General features: G+C 39.1%; 2 protein-coding genes across 2 annotated transcripts; both read right to left on the reverse strand.

Moving 5' to 3' along the window:
• Window positions 1–2,063: 2,063 nt before the first annotated feature.
• Window positions 2,064–9,344, reverse strand: LOC102235686 (sodium-dependent neutral amino acid transporter B(0)AT1-like). The gene is made up of 12 exons (XM_023344522.1): window positions 9,084–9,344; window positions 6,669–6,809; window positions 6,452–6,589; window positions 6,181–6,362; window positions 5,807–5,917; window positions 5,178–5,290; window positions 4,948–5,076; window positions 4,695–4,851; window positions 3,470–3,674; window positions 3,235–3,394; window positions 2,957–3,119; window positions 2,064–2,464 (listed from the first exon to the last, which is right to left on the reverse strand). Exons 1-12 carry the CDS (start codon window positions 9,280–9,282, stop codon window positions 2,324–2,326), a joined length of 1,839 nt encoding a protein of 612 aa, XP_023200290.1. The 5' UTR covers window positions 9,283–9,344; the 3' UTR covers window positions 2,064–2,323.
• A 3,095-nt stretch (window positions 9,345–12,439) lies between these two features.
• Window positions 12,440–21,439, reverse strand: LOC102235935 (sodium-dependent neutral amino acid transporter B(0)AT1-like). Its single transcript, XM_005812528.3, has 12 exons — window positions 21,011–21,439; window positions 20,372–20,512; window positions 19,921–20,058; window positions 19,617–19,798; window positions 19,417–19,527; window positions 16,361–16,473; window positions 16,144–16,272; window positions 15,911–16,067; window positions 15,621–15,825; window positions 15,364–15,523; window positions 13,500–13,662; window positions 12,440–13,377 (listed from the first exon to the last, which is right to left on the reverse strand). The coding sequence occupies exons 1-12, from the start codon at window positions 21,213–21,215 to the stop codon at window positions 13,171–13,173; spliced, it is 1,911 nt and encodes a 636-aa protein (XP_005812585.1). The 5' UTR covers window positions 21,216–21,439; the 3' UTR covers window positions 12,440–13,170.
• Between the last annotated feature and the right edge of the window lie 229 nt (window positions 21,440–21,668).

A 21,668-nucleotide genomic window follows, 5' to 3' on the forward strand; every position in this document is an offset into this window, starting at 1 on the left:
TGGGGCTGACACGACTTTATGATCTTTTACAGTTTTCAGTTCACAGATTAACAGGGTCACACGCCATCATATGGTGGCTAGAGCCAAACACTGAACATAGAAAAGGTATGGTGGGGTTGGTTTCTATTGTAGGCACCGGTATTACTGAGCAAAAACTGTAAAAATGCCCAGAACCAATTGTTGCTATAGTTACTGTATATAGACATACCGGCTGTGTCTTACCAACTTTAGTTTAGAAACAATGCTCCCTTAAAAAGATGACTGTTTAGTTTTCACACCAAGACTGGGAAACTTTAGACAAACTAAAATGTCATAAGAACAGAATGACAGAAAATTATAGTGGCTTTGAAACCACAACTTTTGAAAGACTTTTGATAGAGATAACCAGGTTATGCTTGTCTGGGACCCATATAGGAAGACAGGCATAACCCTGTTATGCCTGTCTCATACTCATACCCACAGCTCTCCTGTGGATATGAGTTCTAGATGTGCTGTGCAATTTGAAGCAATTCTCTCAACACCATTTAAAGCCCCAGCGTAGACCTAGGTTGACCAAACGGTTTTGTCATTATGTATTGCATTGAATCAACCAAACCCTCACACAAAAACTCTGTTGTTGACCCAGGTTGACTTTCTACCCATCCAACTGAGCAAAACCCATAAGGTGGGCCCACATACATATGTTAGTTGAATGAAAAAGGATAGCCTGTAAGTCTTTGCCCTGAAAAACACACAGCTTGGCTCAGGGGTGTCCGGCCACTTTTAGATGTTTCCCTGCTCTAATACTGCTGATTGAATCGCTCTAACTAGCACGTCATAATGTTCTGGAGAGGTCAGCTAACGAGCCATCATTTGTCTCAGTTGTGTTGAACCAGGAAAAGAACTAAAACATCTACCAGTCCTTGAGGACTGAATTTGGACACCACTGGCTTAGACGAATCATTCACAGTTAAGGAAACCAGCTTGCTAGCAAGTTTGACGTTAGCCTTTACTGTACCCAAGTCAGCTGAGGTTGGATACAAACTTAAATTCAGGTTCCACAAAGAAAACTGCTCACCCACAAGTCATGTGGAACTTCTCGTTCTTTACTGAGTTGATTGACATATCAGCCTTACTGTTATCACACGACATTTTCAAACTAGTGCGCTTGAAAGAACAGCTAATATTTAATACTCTCCGAAGTTCCAGTTTACATATAGTCTGGAGCCAGGTTATGTAAGTCCCACCTCATCCTCAGGCTTTGAGTTCTCACGGTCCTTACAGTCATAATAATAAGTCACTCAGTGATGAAGGAAGCTTTTTTCTACGCAGCATGCCAGTGTATGAACATGCATGTCAAGTGTGTCAGTTTATCTAGCGTTTATCTTTAAGTGTGTGAATCATTACCAGGATGTTGGACTGACAAATTCAGGTTCTCTTCAGTGTGGCTCACACAACGTTTCATTGTGACTTTCTATTGGTTATTGTATGTACGAAACAGTAGGCCATTATAAGTGAAGCCCTGCGTTTGCTGTTGAGATTGAATTAAATGACTTCCATGTTGTTTGTGCTTAAATCTGTTAATATTTTAGTCAAAGACGCCGATCGAACGCCGGTTTAACTGAAGGTATTTATTTAGCAGCCATTTGTAACAAATGTCATGTTAAGGCACTTTACATGACAAACAGGTGTTATTCACCATGTACACTCTTTCTTCCATTCCACAAAAATGTGCTGCTTCTATGAGTATAAACCTTTTAATCTTTATTTATTTAAATGTTTTTCATTGTTTATTTTAATGCTGGGTATGTTTTTAAAAGGCTAGGGAATTTTCTGCAAAAAAAAAAAAAATCACAGCTTTCTTCTGTGTGTTGCTCTGACCTCATTATTAATGTTCATTCAACATTAGGGCACCATCTTTTGGCGTAGATTATGCACTACATCTTCTGGCTGTTTTGTGTGAATATTTGCATAATAAGAGTTGATTATTGTTGTTGTAATCTCAGGTCTTACGACACACCGAGCTCGCCGTACATTTCATGCATTTTTCTGCTGTTGCGGTAACAAAATAAGTCAAACAGCAATTAGAATTGCCATCATTTATTTCACAAAATGAATCAGCAGAAAATTGAAATCAACGTATTTTTTTTTTTTTACTGAAAACCATAAACTATAAAACAAAATGTCAGTAAGGTTGTGACGAACGTTGAAATGGAGTTAACAGTGTCTGCACTGTACGAATATTAATCTGTTGACCAAAGCAGCACACGGGTATGAGGTGAAATGTATAACGTTATAAGAAAAAAAACAAAAAAACAACATAGCTGGATTTAAGACCTTGAAGTTAGTTTTTTCTACATGAAACATAAATCCATCTGCATAACGCGTACGCAGGCACAGCCAGGCAGGGGACTCCCGCCACCAGGAAGATCGCTGCGTTGATCCACGAGGGGTACTCCACTGCTGCCAGAGCCGGAAACGCATCCTGTAAGCACAAAGCTTTATCATTCAGCGCATACTTCGGTGCCATGTCGATAATACAGATTATTATAATAGTTTACTGAAAGGACGAGACATAGAGATAAAACTGCTCCAAATTCAAAACTTCTAAAACAATCACAAACTTTTAAACAAGATGGAAACAACTGTCCCACTTAAAAATAACAGAAAGTGAAACAACTTAATATGATTGTTTTTGTCAAGCTACTGCTAAAGATGTTAGTAGCATTTTAGATGATATTAATTTGCAATTGAACAGACAGCGTTCAGAGTAGCTTGCAGTTTGACATCCTCACTAGAACATCGCCTTGATTCTCCAAGAGCTCTGACTGCTTTTTACCCCTGGTGAGGTACAGACCACTGAAAACTAGTCCAAATAACCCAACGTCAGAAGAACCCAGCATCAAAAGATGCGCCACTTCCACAAAATGCATCAAGTTGACGAGATATAACTTGGCCACAAAGTTTCATATCTTACCGAGTTTGGGTCCCAGACTAAATAGGTGAGCTTCTGTTGTACTTGAGTAACCAGATAGAAAATGAGGATGACCAAGACAATCAGCGGACTGACGACTCTCCACGTAACCTGCCAGAAGATTGACGGCTTGCGTCCAACCATGAACTCTATGTCCTTGTTGAACCTGTTTTAAAAGAGAATGTAAAGCATATCATCTTTTTTTTTTAACAACAACTGGGACACTTGGAAGAATTTTAAAGTTAATGTCTTGACTGGATAGTTCGGAAAGGTCAACTCACCTGTCCACGCCATAAATGTAGACAACAGCTATCATCTCAAACAATCCGATGGTCAGCAGGGGAACTGATCCAGCAAAATTATCGAAGAAAGAGACCCAATAAAGGCCTGAATTCTGCGTAAACAGCAGGCAGATGATGAAGGAAACGACACACGTCAGCCCTGAAACAGACGTACAGTAAACCAGTGGAGGTCGCGTTCAAAGACAACGAATGCTTCTGGAAATAGTCGGGTTACCAGTGAGTGCTTCGTGGGGCCAGTTTTTAGGAAATATTTGCAAGTCTTTCAAGGGAACCACCACTCCCTCGATGTTGCCGAAGAGCGTGGAGAGTCCCAGGCAGAGGAGCATGACGAAAAAGAGGACGGACCAGACCGGAGAGCCGGGCATCTTGGTGATGGCCTCAGTGAAGACGATGAAGGCCAGACCTGTTCCCTCCACTCCCTGAACGAGTAAGCACACCTTGATCATCACTTTAATCATTTATGGCATTGAAAAAAATCTCGTGATTGTTTTTTAAAGATGAACTGATTGTACTTGTGGATTGGACTCCGGTTTTTATCAAATTTTGGCCTACTAATACAAATTTATGCCATTTTCAAATTTTCTGTAAAAGCTGTAATTAATTAATTCTGTTTGAATTAAAGTAATTTTATGAGTTAAAAAGCAATATCTTAATGAATTTTATACTGTATATATACTGTATATATATATATATATATATATATATATATATATATTAAAGAAAACAAATATAGAAGTTATTGTAGATCCAAAACACAACAAGGTTTTTTTTTGCACACGTGGCTCTTTGGAAACAAGATGCAATATTTATGCTAAGTTTATTCGGGAAAAGTGTTCCTAAAAATGTTTTAGTCTCATCAACAAGAACATAGGATCCACAGGGGTTTGTGTTTTAGTTTTCGTTTGTGTTCTGATCATTTCGTGGATTTTGTTACGGCTTTTCATGTTCAGTTCCTTATTGTCGTCAAAGTCTAGTCATATTAGTTAACTCCTTGTCGTTTAGCTTCTTACTTCCTTCTTGTGTTTTGTTTGTGTTCTTTTCAGGGTTCTGTGTTCAGCTCCCTCTGTATTATCTGTGTTTATTAGACTAACCAGCGCCTTACTGTTGTAGAAGCTTAAATCAGAAAATGCCGTTTCTTTCAAATAGATTTTGTGCGTCCTCTGGTGTCGATTTTAAACACCTTGATGACATTTTGAAGAAGATATCTTCAAGTCTTCTTCCCTCAGTTCCCTCTTCTTCCACACAGAAGAGGGTTACTTTTAGCACAAACTATTAACAATTTGTTGCATTTACTGATCAGGAAAAAAATTCAGATTTTAAAATATTTGACTTGTCAAGCTCCGAATCATGTAAAAAAAAAAAGAAAATCATCCGATGGTGATTCCTGGGTGAATCTGTAACGGTCTTTCTTTTATTTTATTATTTTTTTAAGAGTTTACCTCACTGAGGAGTTTCTGCATGTCACAGGTTTGGAGAGTCAGTCCGAGCATGACATCAGGATAGGAGCTGTTTAGGTGATTGAAGGCTACGTCGTAGTTGCTTGACGTGATGTTGTCTTCAGGGAGGTCAAACGTATTTAATAACCTCACAATGTTTCTAAAACGAAAAGCAGAAGAGAATTTGGAATCACTTTAGAAGCGATTCAAGCGTGGGTGATTGTTTTGTATTGTATACAAAATGTACCGTACTTACTCACTGATACAGGTGTCGTATTTCTCAGTGGCTCTGAAGCCAATGATGGAGTAGGTCACCAGGGCGGCATAGACCGACGTGAGTCCAGTTACGACAGACAGGATCACAGCATCTTGCACACAGTTGTTGCTGGAGGGGGAAAGAAATGTACAGAAAAGGGAAGAGACTCAGAAACTGCACTGTGTTGGGGAGAAAAGATGCGCCGCTTCCGCAAAGTGTCCGCGTCTTACTGAACAGGGTTGTAACTTGAGAAGGAGATGAGGCCTCCCCATGCCAAACCAAAGGCGTAAAACACCTGAGCTCCTGCATCCAACCAAGTAGTTGGTTTAATCAACTCCTCCGCCTTAGAGAGAGAGAAACGGTGAGGAGATGTGGCGTAGTCCAGAAGCAGAGAGCGTATGCTTTTTCCTGATGGGTTTTCTCGAGATAAGGAGTCAGTTTCCAGATTTCATTTGAAAGACGGAATCGGGTTTAACGCACACACCAATCATTTTGTGATCTCACAAACAAACTAAAGGCCTTGTCATGACTTTGACAAAAGTTTGTTCAGGTTTTTCGCGAGAAAACTCGCGAGCTTGAGAAAATCATCTGGAAACTAACTCGTTATCTTAAGTTAATTTCCTGATGGTTTTCTTATCTTGAGAAAACCTTTGGGAAATTAACTCGTTACTTTGATGAAAGCTTTGGAAAACTAACTTGAGAAAACGGAAAATTAACTTGCTGTCTTGAGAAAACCGCCCTGGAACCAACTTGTTATATCAAGGGGAAAAAAGTATCTTCTCCCGCCTCCTGTAGCATTGACTTGTGACATCACAAAATAATGTTTGGTTTGTTAAAAAAGAAAATGCATAAAACTCACATCTGGTGTGAAGAGGAATTTTATCCCGCTCACGGCACCTTTCAGGGTCGCTCCTCGGATCAGGAAGATCGCCAGCACTATGTAAGGCAGGATTGCTGTGACGTAAACCGCCTGAGGTCATGATGAGAGAAAAAAACCTGGGATAAGTGGTAATTAGAGCGCATGTTTGGCCCAAGGCAGAAACAAACAATAACGGCTGCTACGATGAATTTGAACCTCCACACCAGCAGGGGGAAGTGTCACAAAAGTTAACATTTGTACAAAAGAAGCTTTCTACTGGTTTTGATCAGACTCATCTCATCTACTGTTCCCTCATTCTCTATGACAAATGAAAATTTGCCATGTTTGTTTTTGCTTTTTTTAAATGAACTAACCTTCCCTGAAGTGCTTATCCCTCTAATGCAGCAGATCGCAACAATTGTCCAGGCTGCCAGCAGACAAAGCACCATTGGCCACTGGATTCCCTCAGACTCCGATATGGAGGCAGAACTATTCAGAGTCTCTCTGTAAAAGAAATAATCCACAGTGGAGCTCCGCTGGCATTCCGATATAAATTCTGAATAAGATAAAAAAAAAAACATAAAGATAGTCAGTCATGATGTCTTGATGTGGACAGGTGTTGTCTGGAAAGGTGGAACTGAATACCTGTCCCGTTTTCATTCAGTGGACATTGAGCCCATGGCAGAGGCTGCTGAAAAGAGTTGAGGAGATACCAGAGGATCCAGGCTATCAGGGTGTTGTAGTACAACGCAACCAAGAAAGACACCAGCATGGAGGCGATACCTTTGTGCGGACATCATGACAGATGTAACACAAAGTCAAGATACTGAAATGTAATGTATATATATCTTTTTGTACCCACCAATACCAGTCAGATAGGGGCTGATGGTCCTCCACACCCCAACGCTGCCTTTCCTCAGACGTTGACCGATGGCGAACTCCAGCAGTAGGAGAGGCATTCCTTCCAGCCCCAGCAGGATCAGGTAGGGAATCAGAAAGGCACCTGGAAAAGGTAGCAATCCATGCTAGTTGTCACTTTTCCTTCACAATAACTTGGAATTTTGAGGTGAAAGATGATTATGTTTAAACTTTTCTCAGTGGAATGCTTAATGGATGTTAGTTGAAACGGCATGCACTTTTCACACTGATCCGCTTTTTCCAGTTCTGATACCGATACAGATATCTGAGGTTTAGCATCGGCCGATACCGATCCGATACACAAAATGGTGCTGAATTGACTTAAGTGCAATTAGAAGTATAAGAGTCAATGTAAATAAATACTAAAGAAACTGAAACTGAGTGTCTTGGTCAAATGTAAAAAAACAAACTGCAACAAACTTTATTTCAAATGGTTCATAAAGTGAAAATAGGAGTTCCAAATATAATGTAAAACAAATAATAAGGCATGACTTCATTCAGAGTGCAAAGCATAGAATTAGGCTGCCCTTATCGACCGGCCACATTGTCACCAATTTAAACCAGATCACACATCTCATGTTTTTTGCTTTTGTATCATTTTAGCCGTCTCTCAAATACCGGCTCTAAAATGTTCCTTTGACATCCAAGCGAACCAAAAGCCCAGTCATTTGCCCGATTGTTGTGTCGCCTTATAAAATCGAATCAGCTTGGACGAGGCTGGAGTTCAACCACCGTGGATATTCGCCGTTTGAACCTTAAAAACAATTACCGTTTCCTGTTCACACTGATTCACCTTGTAAACATTATTGCCACTGAAGGTACTTTTCCCCCGTTCAAACATCGAAACATTGGTTTCCGATGTTTTATAGTGAAAAAAAAATATGATTGGGAAATATGTGGTTTTTTCCTACCTGAATACCTTAATTTTTTTGAAGTGGTGTAATGGTTTATTTTTAATCTTAGTCTTTAAAATACAGAATTTGCACACATATTATTTTACATCATTTGCGCAAAACAATCAAACATTGAGTCAGTAATTACGCATACAATTCTCTTTACTTTTACTACAATGATTTGTAGGATAGCTACTTTTTAATTCTCCTTAATAATATGTTGAAGTGGTTCTACTGTTATTTTGAGATAAATATTTTTTTTTACCCAATTCCGTCGTTTTGCATTATTATTAATACAAAGTAAATCCCTGATCTCTGTTGTACGTGCAACTTTATTTGCACTTAAATTCAACATTTCACAAATATTACTTATTCTCTTGCAGATTCTTAAAGGAAGAGTGAAAAGATTTGTTGTGTTTCTTATTTAGGACTAGAAAATAATCTATAATGATTCATGTTGGCATACGTTCTTTCATCCACTGAATTTAATTGGAACCTATCCCTAACCAAAATACAAAATATATAAAAACATGGTAAGAAAGCATAAAAATGTTGAGCCTCAATCAAACTCTGAACAACTGGAGAGTGATTGTTTGTAATGTCAATATTCGTATTGACCCCCTGGTGTTACCTTCATATATCTGTTTGATAATGAGACAGCGTGGCAAAGGTAATCCCAGGCCATTGTTCAGGTTTATGCAGTGTAAAGTGAGGAATGAGGCATTTATTGTTTAGATATGATACTGCCGACAGGAAGCCGCCATCACCTCGCAGGTACAAGCAGCTTTTATTGAGGACGTGTCTGTTTGAACAAAAGAACACATCAGATATCGGTAATCAGCCACAGCTAATCGTGAACAACTGTAAAGATTAGCCGTTGTGCAGAACATATTCTTAGAAAGTGCTCCCTTTATGCGCGACATATTTACTTGTTTAATCTCTAAGTTAAGGCTATTTGTCAGTGTTTTAGACATCAGTTACAGAAGAATTGGACTAATAAACCCAGACGAAACTCAGTCCAGCTAAGAATAATGTATATGATAGAGACTGCTTTTAAAACAGCTTCCTAATTCCTGTGGCTCAGTGTGCAGCGTCAATATTAATTTCTCACCTAAATCATATGCAATGGGAACACAACCACGTAGATGAACTTTATTCTTTAAGCAAAGGCATCTAAAGCATGAGAATAATTAAAATAACCTCATGGCACATTCATGAGCAGAGTGCTTTGTACTCGTACATAAGTGATTCATTAACTCTCTGCTTGGCTGTAGATTCACTGGAGCAGTCTTTTTTTTTTTTTTACAGAAAGAAAATTCCAGCTAATTTTTTATTGATTTTTTTTTAATTTTTTTATCAGCATTTTGGCCTTTTAGATTAAAAAAAAAAGAAAAACAAAAAAAAACACTACAATTAGTGTGCATCATCATGCGTTAAGATTTCAGTCCGTTATTCTCATCACTCACCTCCTCCATGACTCTGACACAGGTAAGGAAAGCGCCACACGTTCCCCAGACCGATGCAGAAGCCCACACAGGTCAGAATGTACTGGGCCTTGTTGTCCCACTGGGGCCGCCCCTCCGCATCCTCCTTCTCCATCCTCTCCAGGTCGTCGTAGTCGGGGATCCGGAGCTCTAGGCCCGGGTTGGGGAGCGCCAGCCTCATGGTGAAGCCGCGTGTAAAACCGGAGCGCGGACTGCGCGTGTGTGGAGTGTGCGCAAGTCGCTATTTACACAGCAGCCTTCAGCGGCCACGACGCAAGTTTATGGTCTTTTACTACTTTGCTCCATGAATAGATAAACTAATAGCAAAGCTTTGCATTTATTTTTGAGCACTCAGTGGTTTTTCATGCAAAGGGGGACAGTGGCTTTCACTGGAGCTAAGAATAAAGTCCTGGATTAAGCATAAACTTTAGAAAAAAGAAAAAAAACACATGTTAAGAGCAAAAAGAGCCTGATTTTAATTAGTCAAAAGGTAATTATTGATCAAATCTTTAAATAATTCATTAACAGTCCTGTCTATTGTCTTCACATATTTAATATACACATGTGTGCATATGTTTCGTATTGAGCGCTAAAAGCGCAAAGATACAGAAATAACATTTCATATAATAACTTACATAAACTAATGATAATACATAAAATATACACCAAAAAAACTTATCTGTCAATGAGTGTCATTAGATTCTTTAAAAGTGCAAATAATTGTACATTTACATATCTTTATTTGAAATCTGTATCCAAATGTTTTCATACGCTATGTTCTTATTTTGGCATGCATGTTTTGTTTTGTTTTTAGTTAACATATATTTTTTTGAACTGTTCATCGCAGTCATTTTTAACCTGCACACAAACTCAACTGTAGACTCACTTATCTTCCAAAGCAGAAGCAAAAATCCGTTAAAAATACTTTAGAAAATACAAATACTTAATTTATAAATACATCTAACGTCCGATGATTGGGAATTTTAACGAATTTCTTTTGCAGGCAATTATTTAATTTAATAGATTTTAAATCATATTTAAATATGCATTTCTTTCAGGCCTGTTTCCAGTTTCGTCAAAATGATCAGATATGCAAATATTACATAATAATATTATTGTGTAAGTTACTGATGCTGTTATTGGTGCCACTAATAGAGTAGCAGCACATCATAAATGTATTTTCAGTTTTCCTCATCAAAAGTCGTCGCTGCTATAAATCATGTCCATCATTATTGGTCTTTCATGATGAGCCATACTGACACATGAAGGAAATTAGTTTTTTTATTTGAAATTTTGTGTACAAAATATTAATAAAAACATATATTTGTTCATTTTTGGCCCCTATTTAAATGTTGTAATTCTTCCCTCCCCCCCCCTAAATGTTTTCCTTTTAGGCGTAAGGAATTTATGTTTATTCCGTTCAATTTCTACAACTGCAACATATGCTTAAGAAGCACAACCACTATTTCATTGTGTTCTGCGTATTTTTTATTTTTGATTTATATCTGAGCAAATGAGCACATACATGTCACATCAACTGTAAATGTGGAGCGGCAATATACGTGCCACCTGAAATAAATTAACACGGGGACTAATTTTTGTCAAGCAGTGCCTAAAAAAAGTAAACCCCTTCGACAAAGTAATATTACATTTTTCCAATCACAGAAATGTAAAACATTAGGTAGTGTTCAAACGTGTGAACAGAAACTATCCATCTAAAATGCTTATGTACAATATTAAAACCATCATTTTGAACATATTAGAAAAAAACAATTTAAACACAATATCAAAAGAATAGCAAGACATAGAAATAAGGTTATTTTATGTCTGTATTGCATTTTTGCATTGAAGCTCATAAACCGCAAGCTAGCTTAATGTTTCTGAACTACAAGCAGCTGAATTAGCTTAAAAACAAACTGTGATTTTTATTAGCTTAAAATATTTACTCCAAAAACTGTTTTAAAATTCTGGCATTTCAAGTCTTGAACTTAAGAGACGTTTAATAAACCTAGCTTAACTATCAGGTTGAGCTAAGCTATGTTGTACATTATTGGAAAAACACTTGAAGCATTTAGGGTTAGCGCGCAACCTCCAAAATGTTGGCTGTGCAAACAAAGATGATGCCAGTTTTGATATAACAAGATGAGTTTCCTTTTTTTTTTTGTTGTTTAGTACAGAATACAATACGCAGAAAGTGGAGAACACCTGGACAAATCCAACATGTAATGTTACTTTTAATGGTAAGTAAAACGAAACTGCAAAGATTTGTCGAAGTAGTTTAAAGTAAAAAATAGACATTGGTGTTTCTTAAGCAATAATTTCAAGGGGTACAGTTAAAAGAGAATTTCCCGCACTAGAGCAATACTTGGTGTATTTAAAGGATCAAACTACAAGCTACATCTCTGGAAATTATTTGTGAAATGAGCTGGTAACCTACAGTAAACTGATGTGACTCAAAAATATTGTAAATGATTTTTGACCAAACATTCAAAGTGTCTCAATTTTTAGTACCCTAAGCAACATTACCAAACAAATCACATATTACTTTCTCCCAAAATATTTTTTAAAATAAAGGATCTACAGAGCTCAGTGTCTCATTTCAATGTTTATTCTGTACTAGCATACAGACATATAACTAGTTTGTCTTTAAGTACCGTATTTTCCGCACTATAAGGCGCACCTAAAAACCTTCAATTTTCTCAAAAGCCGACAGTGCGCCTTATAATCTGATGCGCCTTATATATGGACCAATATTGAGCCACAACGGGTCTCAAAACTACGGTAAGCAGCCGCCAACTTCATTTTCCCCCGTAGAAAAAGAAGCGCGCGGTGCACACTGGGTTTTGTGTAAAGACCCCAAAATGGCTCCTATTAAGAGACACGCTTACGACGCAGAGTTTAAGCTCAAGGCGATCAGTGACGCAGTAGAACATGGGAATAGAGCAGCAGCCAGAGAATTTAACATGAAGGAATCAATGGTGCGGAAGTGGATATACTGTATATTGTGATTGCACTAACGTTTGATTTACCGTAACAGTATCAGACTGTTTTTTACGTTTATTGAATCGAGGAAAAGTTCCCCTCCACTGTATGTTATACCTTGCTGTTGTTAAAAGATAAACTGTGTCACGAAAATACCACGTCACTTACTTTATCTTGGGGAAAATAATAAAACAGCTGTTTATTCATTTTGGGAATGAACGGAGTTTTCAGAACGCTGGTTTGTAATCTATTAATAAAGTTTGACTGACCTATCTGACTATTTTGTTGACATTCCCTTTAGCTTAGCTCCATCTAATGGATGCATAACGTAACCCCAGCCTCTACTGTAGCGTTTATTCTATGCGCCTTATATATGAAAAAAGTTTTAAAATAGGCCATTCATTGAAGGTGCGCCTTATAGTGCGGAAAATATGGTACATGTTTATGTACAAGCCTGTGCCGCTGATGCTGTTTGTATTGCCAATGTTGTACACCCAGTGCGACAAGTTTTCATACTACACAAGTGTATTATTCACAATCCCTTTATACCTTAACCTAGTCAATAATATCTTTACTGCTGTCATTGCATGGCATAATTGGATGTTTTCTTTAGTAAAAACACTAAAACGTAAGGCCTATACGTTTTAGTGTAGGCCTTACACTAAAGGCCTACATTGTAGGCCTTTAGTAAGAACTTTGTAAGAACAGAGCCATTTGTTCGCTCTCCCAAGGATGCAAGAACAAAGTGACGTGATTCTGCTTTTACAGCTCTGGTTTAGGAGTTCTTGAAGCTTGTTCTTGACAGACATTGTTGGAAAAACTATGATGGCTTTCTAGAAGTTGTGCACAAGGGTTGTTAAGTACAAATTGGCCTGGCCTGAAAGAACTTAGTCGTCGTTCTTGCAGCAATGGCAGAGAGAACAAAACTCTCTGTTCTTGTGGAGTATTTAGTAGTCTGTGTCTTTGCCTTTCAAAGATAACAGTGAGTCGTCGGCGTACTGTTGTATCATTACAACACACCAGCAAAGTCCAATAAACATAATTTACAAGTTTGTTGATATTAAATAGCCAAAAGAAGAACAGTTATCTAAAACTTCATTTTGTCATTCATTTGTATTTTGGCAGAGACTGTGTCCACTGTACTGTCACTGTAGTCCTTTTTGCAGAATTTCCTCTGGATGAGCTTGTAAAGGGCAAAGAAGGGTATGGCTAAACTGGGAACTCCAGCCAGGATGAAGATCATGACGTAGACCCATTGTGGGTAGTAACGCTCAGCAAGGGTGGGAAAGCTCTCCTGTAAGTAGAGCAGAAGATTTATCAAACCAGGGTTTGCATATAACCACAATCAGAAGAAAAGATAGTTGGGGTGAATTTTTCTTCTTTGCATATTTGGAACCTGTGGAGTGCCAAACTTACCGCCTCCTGGTCCCAGACCAGATAGGTAAGTTCCTTCGTGACTTGGGTGACAAAGTAGAAAATCAGAATGACAATCATGATGAGGGGGCTAATCACTCTCCACGTCGCCTGCCAGAAGATATTGGGTTTGTGGCCGATCATAAACTCAAGGTCTTTATTAAACCTGTTCCAAAGCAATAACAGAGAGATGCACTGAGGTGAGTGTGACGGAAGTCGTAAAAGTCAACCTTGTAGTTTTTTCCCCCGATAATATATCTCAAGAAGTTCGACAGATTTAGATACAAACATCTTTGCATTCTTTATATGACATTTTACAATGTATGACTGTAAGATTTTCAAAAATGTTTACATGTTTATTGGCTTCTATTACCTTTTTAGTAACAACTAAAAATAAATGCTTTCTGAACTCATAACCCACGTCGGGACAACAAAACGAAACACAAATCGTATTTTCCACATTCTCCAAATGGCTACAAGACACATTCTGTACTTTTCTTATCTCTCGTCCGATGACTGACAAATTATCTCCCCTACAAGGACAGAATATAAAACGTGGCTATTTCCGGTATTTGTTTGAACTGTAAAAGCATCTTACTGACCGTCAGACACCACCATTGACTAGAACTAGTCTCAGCCTTTTTTTCTTTTTATGGCAGTACTTTTGACTTTGGCCATTCAAATGATACACTGTGTTCATCGATGGCGTTACTTGAATTTCCCATTAAAAAAAAAATGTTCAGGCCAGGCAGGCAAATTTTGTAGCAAAAATCTTGAATGGATCATTTCTGAATCCAGACTAATAAAGTCTGAATCCAGACTAATAGAGTCTGGATTCAGACTAATAGAGTCTGGATTCAGACTCTATTAGTCTGAATAATAGAGTCTGAACACTAGGTGTTTTTTTACAGGTGCTGTAAAAAAAACACCTAGTTTTGGATGTAGTAAAATCCAAGTCATGACATGTGGTGAGACATTGGGTTCATGATAGTGAGACGCAATTTTTTTAATATCTTTGGAGAAAAATTAAGTGTTTCACAAACAGACAGGCTTTGTTGACCAAATACCTATAGGGGGCGCTGACATTCTAATTTTATATAGATACATATAAGGAGAAGAAAAAAAGAACTGGAAAGAAATTATGAATTGAGTTATCACTAAGTAATCAGTGCAATTTTAATTAATTATTAACTTAATTATTGCAGGAAAACAGAAGATATCTTTACACTGCATTTCATTTTTCTCCTGCTCATTGCCTGACCTTCTTATCTTTATCCGAGTGTTTGGTGGCACCCTCTGGGAGAATTATGGACCCTGTCAGCATGGCAGAAACGTGCGCCGTTTGGTTTGTTTCTTAGGATAGCCATTGCCATAACAACATACTGCAGCGTGGACTTCTACAGAGACCCCAAGCTACCCTTATTGGTGGGATGTCAAATCCTATATTGAGTGATAATATAAACGTTTTAGCCAACTTTGGTGCACTTCTGACAATGAAATGTTAAATTACTGTTGGCTAGCTCACGCAAGCTGATGTTAGGTAATATAACCCTTGTAAAAAGCCTTCTTACAGTAGCATAATGTCTCACTAAACAAAATTGCATACAGTGATCTTTGGAGATAAATCAATCAATCAATCAAATTTTATTTGTATAGCACATTTCAGCAGCAAGGGATTTCAAAGTGCTTGACACACTTGGGGCCCCTGACCATCCACGTTTATCATGAATGTACAGATGGGCAGTTTCAGCTAGTACCTATCATCTTGTAGCCATTTCCTGACTTATGAAGAGAGAAACCTTTAACGTCCTATGGTAGAAATATCAACATTTGTGGGCAAAGTCACAATTGCCTGCCCGTGACTCACCTATCCATGCCATAGATGTAGACAACAGAAATCATTTCAAAAAATCCGATGACCAGGAGCGGAATCGAGCCTGCAAAATTGTCAAAAAGAGCCAGCCAGTAGTTCCCAGAGCGAAGAGCGAAAATGAGTCCAAGAGCTAGAGATATGAAGCACGTCAGACCTGAAAAAAACAATGCAATTTGTCACTCTCTCGTCATCGGATCGCATATGGGGAAAGTTTGACTTTGAATTGATCAACGGAACTAGGAGAAAATTACCACTGATAACTTCTTTGGGCCAACTCCTGGGTAGCACTTTGAGATCCAGCAGAGGAGCTATAACACCCTCAATGCTGCCAAACATAGTCGAGAGGCCGAGGCAGAAGAGCATGATGAAGAAGAGAACAGACCAAAGAGGGGAAAACGGCATCTCTATGATGGCTTCTGTGAAGACAATGAAGGCCAGTCCTGTTCCTTCCACACCCTAAAGAAACACAGACCCCATTATTCTGCCATACATGGAAGACGTCTTTTTCTTTGTAAAAATGGAAGAATACACATTATCTTACCTGGCTAAGGAAAGTCTGCATGTCGCAGGTCTGTAAGGACAATCCCTGGATGACATCCGGACTCGTGTGGTTGAGGTGAGTCAGAATTTCGTTGTAGTTGCTCTGTGTGATGTTGTTCTCAGGGTAGTTGAAAGCATTCATCAACTTCAAGATATTGCTGTAAAAAAACCACCTTAGTATCATTTGAATCCAGTTTGAATAAAACAAGCTCAATTTGGAAGTATTTGACTCACTCTCCGAAGCAGTCATCGTATTTCTGTGTTGCCCTGAAGCCGATGATGGAGTAGATAACCGTTGCCGAGTACACCGATGTGCAGCCGTTGATGATGGAGATGAGGACAGCGTCCTGCTCGCAGTTATTGCTGAAATGAGAATTTTGAGGGAGTTTGTGTGAGGTGGGCTGGAGAAAATACTTCCCCCTCGTTTTTACTGAACCGCCAGCTCACTTACTGCACAGAGTTGTAGCTGGAGAAGGAGATGAGACCTCCAAAAGCCAGCGAAAAGGAGTAAAACACTTGGGCTCCTGCATCCAGCCAGGTTGAAGGATTCATTAGTTCATCTACCTGAAAAAATATATTTAAAAATTCTTAAGAAAAACTATTACTTCCTAGAATGTTGTAAAACTTTTCCTTGGCCTTTGACTTTAACAATTAGGCATGATGGTACACCTAAATTAGAAGATTGTCTGTTTAACACAACAGAAAAAATGAGTTCCAGTGTATGAATTTGCTAAATAACATGAGCTGCTTTTGTTTCTAAGTGACATCAAGTTGCCAATTTTAGATCCATTTTGTACACACAAGTTGCGATTTCGTCCCCTCCAATGCCCATTTTGTACCTATTGTCATGTTCCGAGTTTTTCTGTGTATTTATTTAAAGTTTCCTGTGTCTCTGAGTCTCCGTGTTGTCCTGTCTCCCCTTGATTAGTTCCCAGGTGTGTCTCGTTCCCTGATTACCTCCTGTGTATTTAGTGTCACCTGTGTCTCTGTGTCTTTGTCGGGTCCTAGCCATTGCTTCGTCTGCTGTCCATTCATAAACCCTGTTGCTACCAGTGCTGAGCCTTTGCCTTCCGCTCTGCTGTGCTGCCAGGATTTTGGACTTTGGATTGTGTTCTTCCCTCATTAAAACCATCATTTCTCACTTCAACCTGGGCCTACAGCGTTTGCCTCACCACCTTCATCCACCATTTCATGACACCTATGTAGGTAAACCATTCCATGTCAAGTTGCTTTTCTTTGCAATAATGAAGATAAATACCTATAAAAATGTTTAAATCTTCTATAATTTAACTATGGACCTAAAGCAATTTCTTAATCAATATTATTTTGTTCCTTCTGATCCAAAATGTTTGGGATCCGGTAGAGTCTGGTTAAATAGGAGGACGGCTGCTGATCAGACCAAACTTCTGTTAGTTGATACTATTCTTTTGAACTGTTCTTATTGCAGAATGTTACTAAGTTCGAGGTTTCCCCCAGAAAACTTGCTAACCCCGGTGATTGGGTGTTAGGACAGTCAATCATCCAGCGGCCCGTCGTGTTTTTGAGTTAAAAAATATTTAAAGTTGACAGGAAATTTGAAAATATCACTTGATAATTATGTGCCATTGACTGGAAGATTAACCCTTGAACACCAACTCTAAAGTCTTAAAAAATGCAAACATTTTAAAAAGACTTAAATAAATAAGCAATGCTTAGCCTGGTGGGGGCACAAGTAAATCCTGGTGGCCCGCCAGGCTTATAAAACACTGGGGGAAACCCTGAAGTTACTTTCAATTGTCAGCTGTCAAAGCTGGTACGAAATGTACTGGTACATTATGAAACATCCCAGGGAAATTCATTGTTAAAAAATTGGGTACGGGATTATCCAAACCACAAAGCTACAAAAGGCAACGAGGGGAAACTACCATCACCAGTTAGCCCCAGTTAGCCACCAGTACATTGGTTCAGCTTACTGGTTCATCTTTCAAGGTAACATGAGATTTTATCAGTTTTGAAATTAAGGTTCATGACAGGGACCTTGATACTAGTGTCATCTTTTTTATCATTTGGTAGTTATCTCAAGTTTCTTCTCATCCTAGATTAAGATTATCGCAAAGGTAAGAGGATAGCAGGTAATTTCTGGACACACGGGCCGTGTCCAGATAAGATTAATATCACTTTTATGGCCATCTTGTAAGTATAGGGTTGCAGGTGGCAACTTTTATCTTTTACCAACTGATAGATGAACATGGAAATAAGTCATAAAATGTGTTGTGTGTTTGTCACGTGCGCGTTCTCCATCTTTTGCTGCGATGCAGCTTAACGACATGCTGTTTTGAGCTTGAACCTCGCAGTAGAAATTTTCAAGATTCATTTTTAATTTCATCTCAAACAAAAACCATGAGGTTGAAGTTTAAAAGTCCAACATGGCTGCCCAAACAGGCAGTGATGTCAAGTTTATTAGCTTTTAAAGCACACATTCATGCTTCTAAGTCAGTTATCTTATTGTCCATATCTGTCAATGAGTCTAACTCGAACAATAGCTTACACTAAATAATATTTCAAAACCTATCTGCAGGGCAAAGCCTCGTAAACTTCCTAGTGGGTCATTTATTAAAATATCAAAAAATCAGATAACAAATTCTTGATAGTCATATAAATTAAATTAGTCTATTAACTCCTGACTGTTCTTTGTATCAAACAGAAACATACCTCGCTTCATACGCATAAAAACCAAAGCGTGTTTGGGAGAATTCATGGGCAATTAAACAGGAAATTTAGCTGGTCAGGAATCATAGTCTGTCAAAAATTTGTCAAAATGTCTTGCCAATGGGACTAGGGTTGAAAATTATCCCCCTGGCTGTAAGCCAACATATTTGCATCAATGAATGTTCATTGACATGTCTTGTCCTGCCTCATTTTTAAAAATAAAGAAAATATATCGTAAGACTGAGGACAAAAACCCCCCAAAATGGGAAACGAGGCAGATCACGAAACCCTGGGAAAGTTCCTACAGTCAAACTAAATCATTGTGAGATCTGAGCATTGTTTTTAGCATTATTTACCTACATCCTGCTTCAAATACTTTTAACTACAGAGGGAAATAAATAAGCAACGCAATGGATGAACACTGTGCAATTGTTTGGGGCGAAATGGCGGCATGAGGCTACCACAATGAGAGTACCAATCGCTAAAGGAGCAACTAGACTCAGCGGTCACTTCATTCTCCTGCTACAGATTAGCAGAACAAGAAGTCAAACCCAACATAGAAGTGGTGGAAGATCTGAACACTGTTTCACTCTTTAATCTACTAGCATTTTCAGAAGGATAATCAGCTAAAAACCCTCAGAAGACAGTTTTCAGACCAAGGAACATGACCTTCGCCCAAACAGAATGCTATCATCGCCAAAAGACAGCTACACCAACATAGTGCCAAGAAAGCACGATTTTGAGAGAAACCAATCACAATATTTATCGAAAATAATCAAACTTCCTTCTTTTCTGTTACTAGGTAATAACATCGCTTACATCTGGCGTGAAGAGGTACTTTATTCCTTCTGTAGAGCCTTTTAGAGTCAATCCCCGGATGAGGAAGATGGTGAGGACGAGATACGGCAAAGTGGAGGTGATGTACACAGCCTTAAATAAAAAAAAGATGGGATGTTTGAACAATGACACCGAAGTCACCGCAATAGAAGAGTTTTTCAGATGCAACACGGCCTTCAAACCTTGCCGGTCGTCTCGATGCCCCTGATGCAGCAGATGTAAAGCACAGTCCAGGCGGCGATGAGGGCCAGAACCATCCACCACTGCAGTCCCCCGGACTCATCGATGGCTGTCGAAGTGTTCAGCGTTTCTCTGTACCAGAAGTAGTCGACGGTGGTGCTCCGCGCACACTCCTCCACATATCCTTAAGTGGGGCGGTAAAAATTCAAGATCAGTCGAGGGGAAACCGAGTGTCAACAGCCTCGGCAGGAAACATTTTAACCCCGCGCCATAAAAGCAAATGGGTGCTCCGCTTCCAGCACCTACCTGTCCTGTTAGCATTGAGTGGACACTGGCTCCAGGGCAGAGGGTCCTGGAAGGAGTTGAAGAGATACCACATGATCCAGGCCATGATGGTGTTGTAGTAGACACCCACCAGGAAGGACACCAGCATGGAGGCAATGCCTGAAACCGAATGAAAGACAAGGAAAACATTTTCTACTGATGTCCCTCCAGCCTCGCTTGGACCAAGTAACTCAAAATCATAATTAGTGGAGTTACTGTGTAATTCAGTATCTTCTAATAAGAAACACCCAACTGTATTAAATCATACTTGAGATTTTAGCAATTTTAGAATTGTTTTTCTCCTGAATTTGTCAGAAATACTCAGCTACGAGAAACAGTAACACAAAGCTACTTGAAGCTCTTCTGCTAACTACAAATATACTCAAAATCACATGTTTTTCTGTTGCTTTAATGTTTTTTTTTTTGTACACACCAACTCCTGCCAGATAAGGATTGATGGATCTCCATACGCCCACGCTGCCTTTCCTCAGACGCTGACCGATGGCGAACTCCAAGTGCAGGAGTGGGATTCCCTCCAGAACCAGCAGGATCAGGAACGGGATCATAAACGCTCCTGAAAGTAAAAAAAGAACAAAAAAAAACTGTTCATATTTTGTGTGTTTCTACAAACTAATTCACTTCTTCTTCTTCTTTTTTTTTTTTTTTTTTGCTCTTTAGCTCTAAGGGAGGACCCGCTTTAGCAACCCACTGCTTGTTTGTGCAGTGGGTTGCACAAACAAGCAATCCCATAGAAACCGTTATAAACAAACCTGTAAAACAAAAAAAGTTATTTTATAAACCATGATTCACATTTTTGTTTCCCCTAGGAACAAATGAGAGGGATTAATTTTATTTCACTTTACACGCATCAATCCATTTTTCTGAATGGATTAAGTTTTCACACAAAAAAACTTAATGGGCATTAAACTTTCACTTAAAAGTTCTTTTTAAAAACTTTCTTGGAATGACGTTTTCTTATGAACACTTAATTAATAATGCTTGAAATCTCTTCAACTAGAGCGAACGCCACGTATCTCCATTAAAGTCGCTGATGCTACGACTCTCCTCTTACCTCCGCCGTGACTTTGACACAGGTAGGGGAACCTCCAGACGTTGCCGAGCCCCACACAGAAGCCCACGCAGGTGAGCAGGTACTGGGCTTTGTTGTCCCACTGGGGTCTGTCCCCAGCCTCGTCCTTCTCCATCCTCTCCAGGTCCCCGTGGGACGCGATCCTGTCATCCAGTCCCGGATTTGGCAGCTTCAGCTTCAGCTTCATCGTGTCTCCTTTTGTAAACTTCAAAAAAGGGAAAAAAAAAAAATGTAGCTCCTAAATCTGATTAACCACTTGTTACTCTTTTGTAAACCCTCCCAGCTGCCGTATCCTTTTTTTTTTCTTTCTTTCTGAGAAACAGCCTTCTCTCTGGAGACGGTTGCCGACTCTCTCCCTCTGAGTCCTCAGTCCCTTCTGACTGCGGCTGGAAGAGTCAGTGAGGTATCGACTGCCACATCTGGCACCTAAATTGCAGTTATCAGTAGCTCATTACTGTCTGTGTTGCATTATGCAATGTCAGCAGGTATGCACTGGGGAGGGGGGAGAAAAAAAAAAAAAAACAGCACCACCTCATTGATAGCGGTTAATGCATCACAGGAGGTACGTCTTCCCGCTGATGAGTTTGCGCTTTAAGTTTATGGAGACCAATCACGGAAGGACTAAAGTGCAATTCTAAGA

The sequence above is a fragment of the Xiphophorus maculatus genome, chromosome 13, assembly GCF_002775205.1.
Source record: "Xiphophorus maculatus strain JP 163 A chromosome 13, X_maculatus-5.0-male, whole genome shotgun sequence".
Lineage (NCBI taxonomy): Eukaryota > Metazoa > Chordata > Actinopteri > Cyprinodontiformes > Poeciliidae > Xiphophorus > Xiphophorus maculatus.

What these genes read in the sequence shown, in the direction of transcription:
- LOC102235686 (XM_023344522.1), bottom strand. Translation starts at nt 9,282, where the DNA reads ATGAGGCTGGCGCTCCCCAACCCGGGCCTAGAGCTCCGGATCCCCGAC. An exon ending in GGATAAGCACTTCAGGGAAG is followed by an intron (nt 5,918 to 6,180) that starts GTTAGTTCATTT and finishes TCATGACCTCAG; the next exon opens with GCGGTTTACGTCACAGCAAT. An exon ending in TACATTTATGGCGTGGACAG is followed by an intron (nt 3,120 to 3,234) that starts GTGAGTTGACCT and finishes CTTTTAAAACAG; the next exon opens with GTTCAACAAGGACATAGAGT.
- LOC102235935 (XM_005812528.3), bottom strand. Translation starts at nt 21,215, where the DNA reads ATGAAGCTGAAGCTGAAGCTGCCAAATCCGGGACTGGATGACAGGATC. An exon ending in GCCCAAAGAAGTTATCAGTG is followed by an intron (nt 15,524 to 15,620) that starts GTAATTTTCTCC and finishes TGTTTTTTTCAG; the next exon opens with GTCTGACGTGCTTCATATCT. An exon ending in TGGTCTGGGACCAGGAGGCG is followed by an intron (nt 13,378 to 13,499) that starts GTAAGTTTGGCA and finishes CTCTACTTACAG; the next exon opens with GAGAGCTTTCCCACCCTTGC.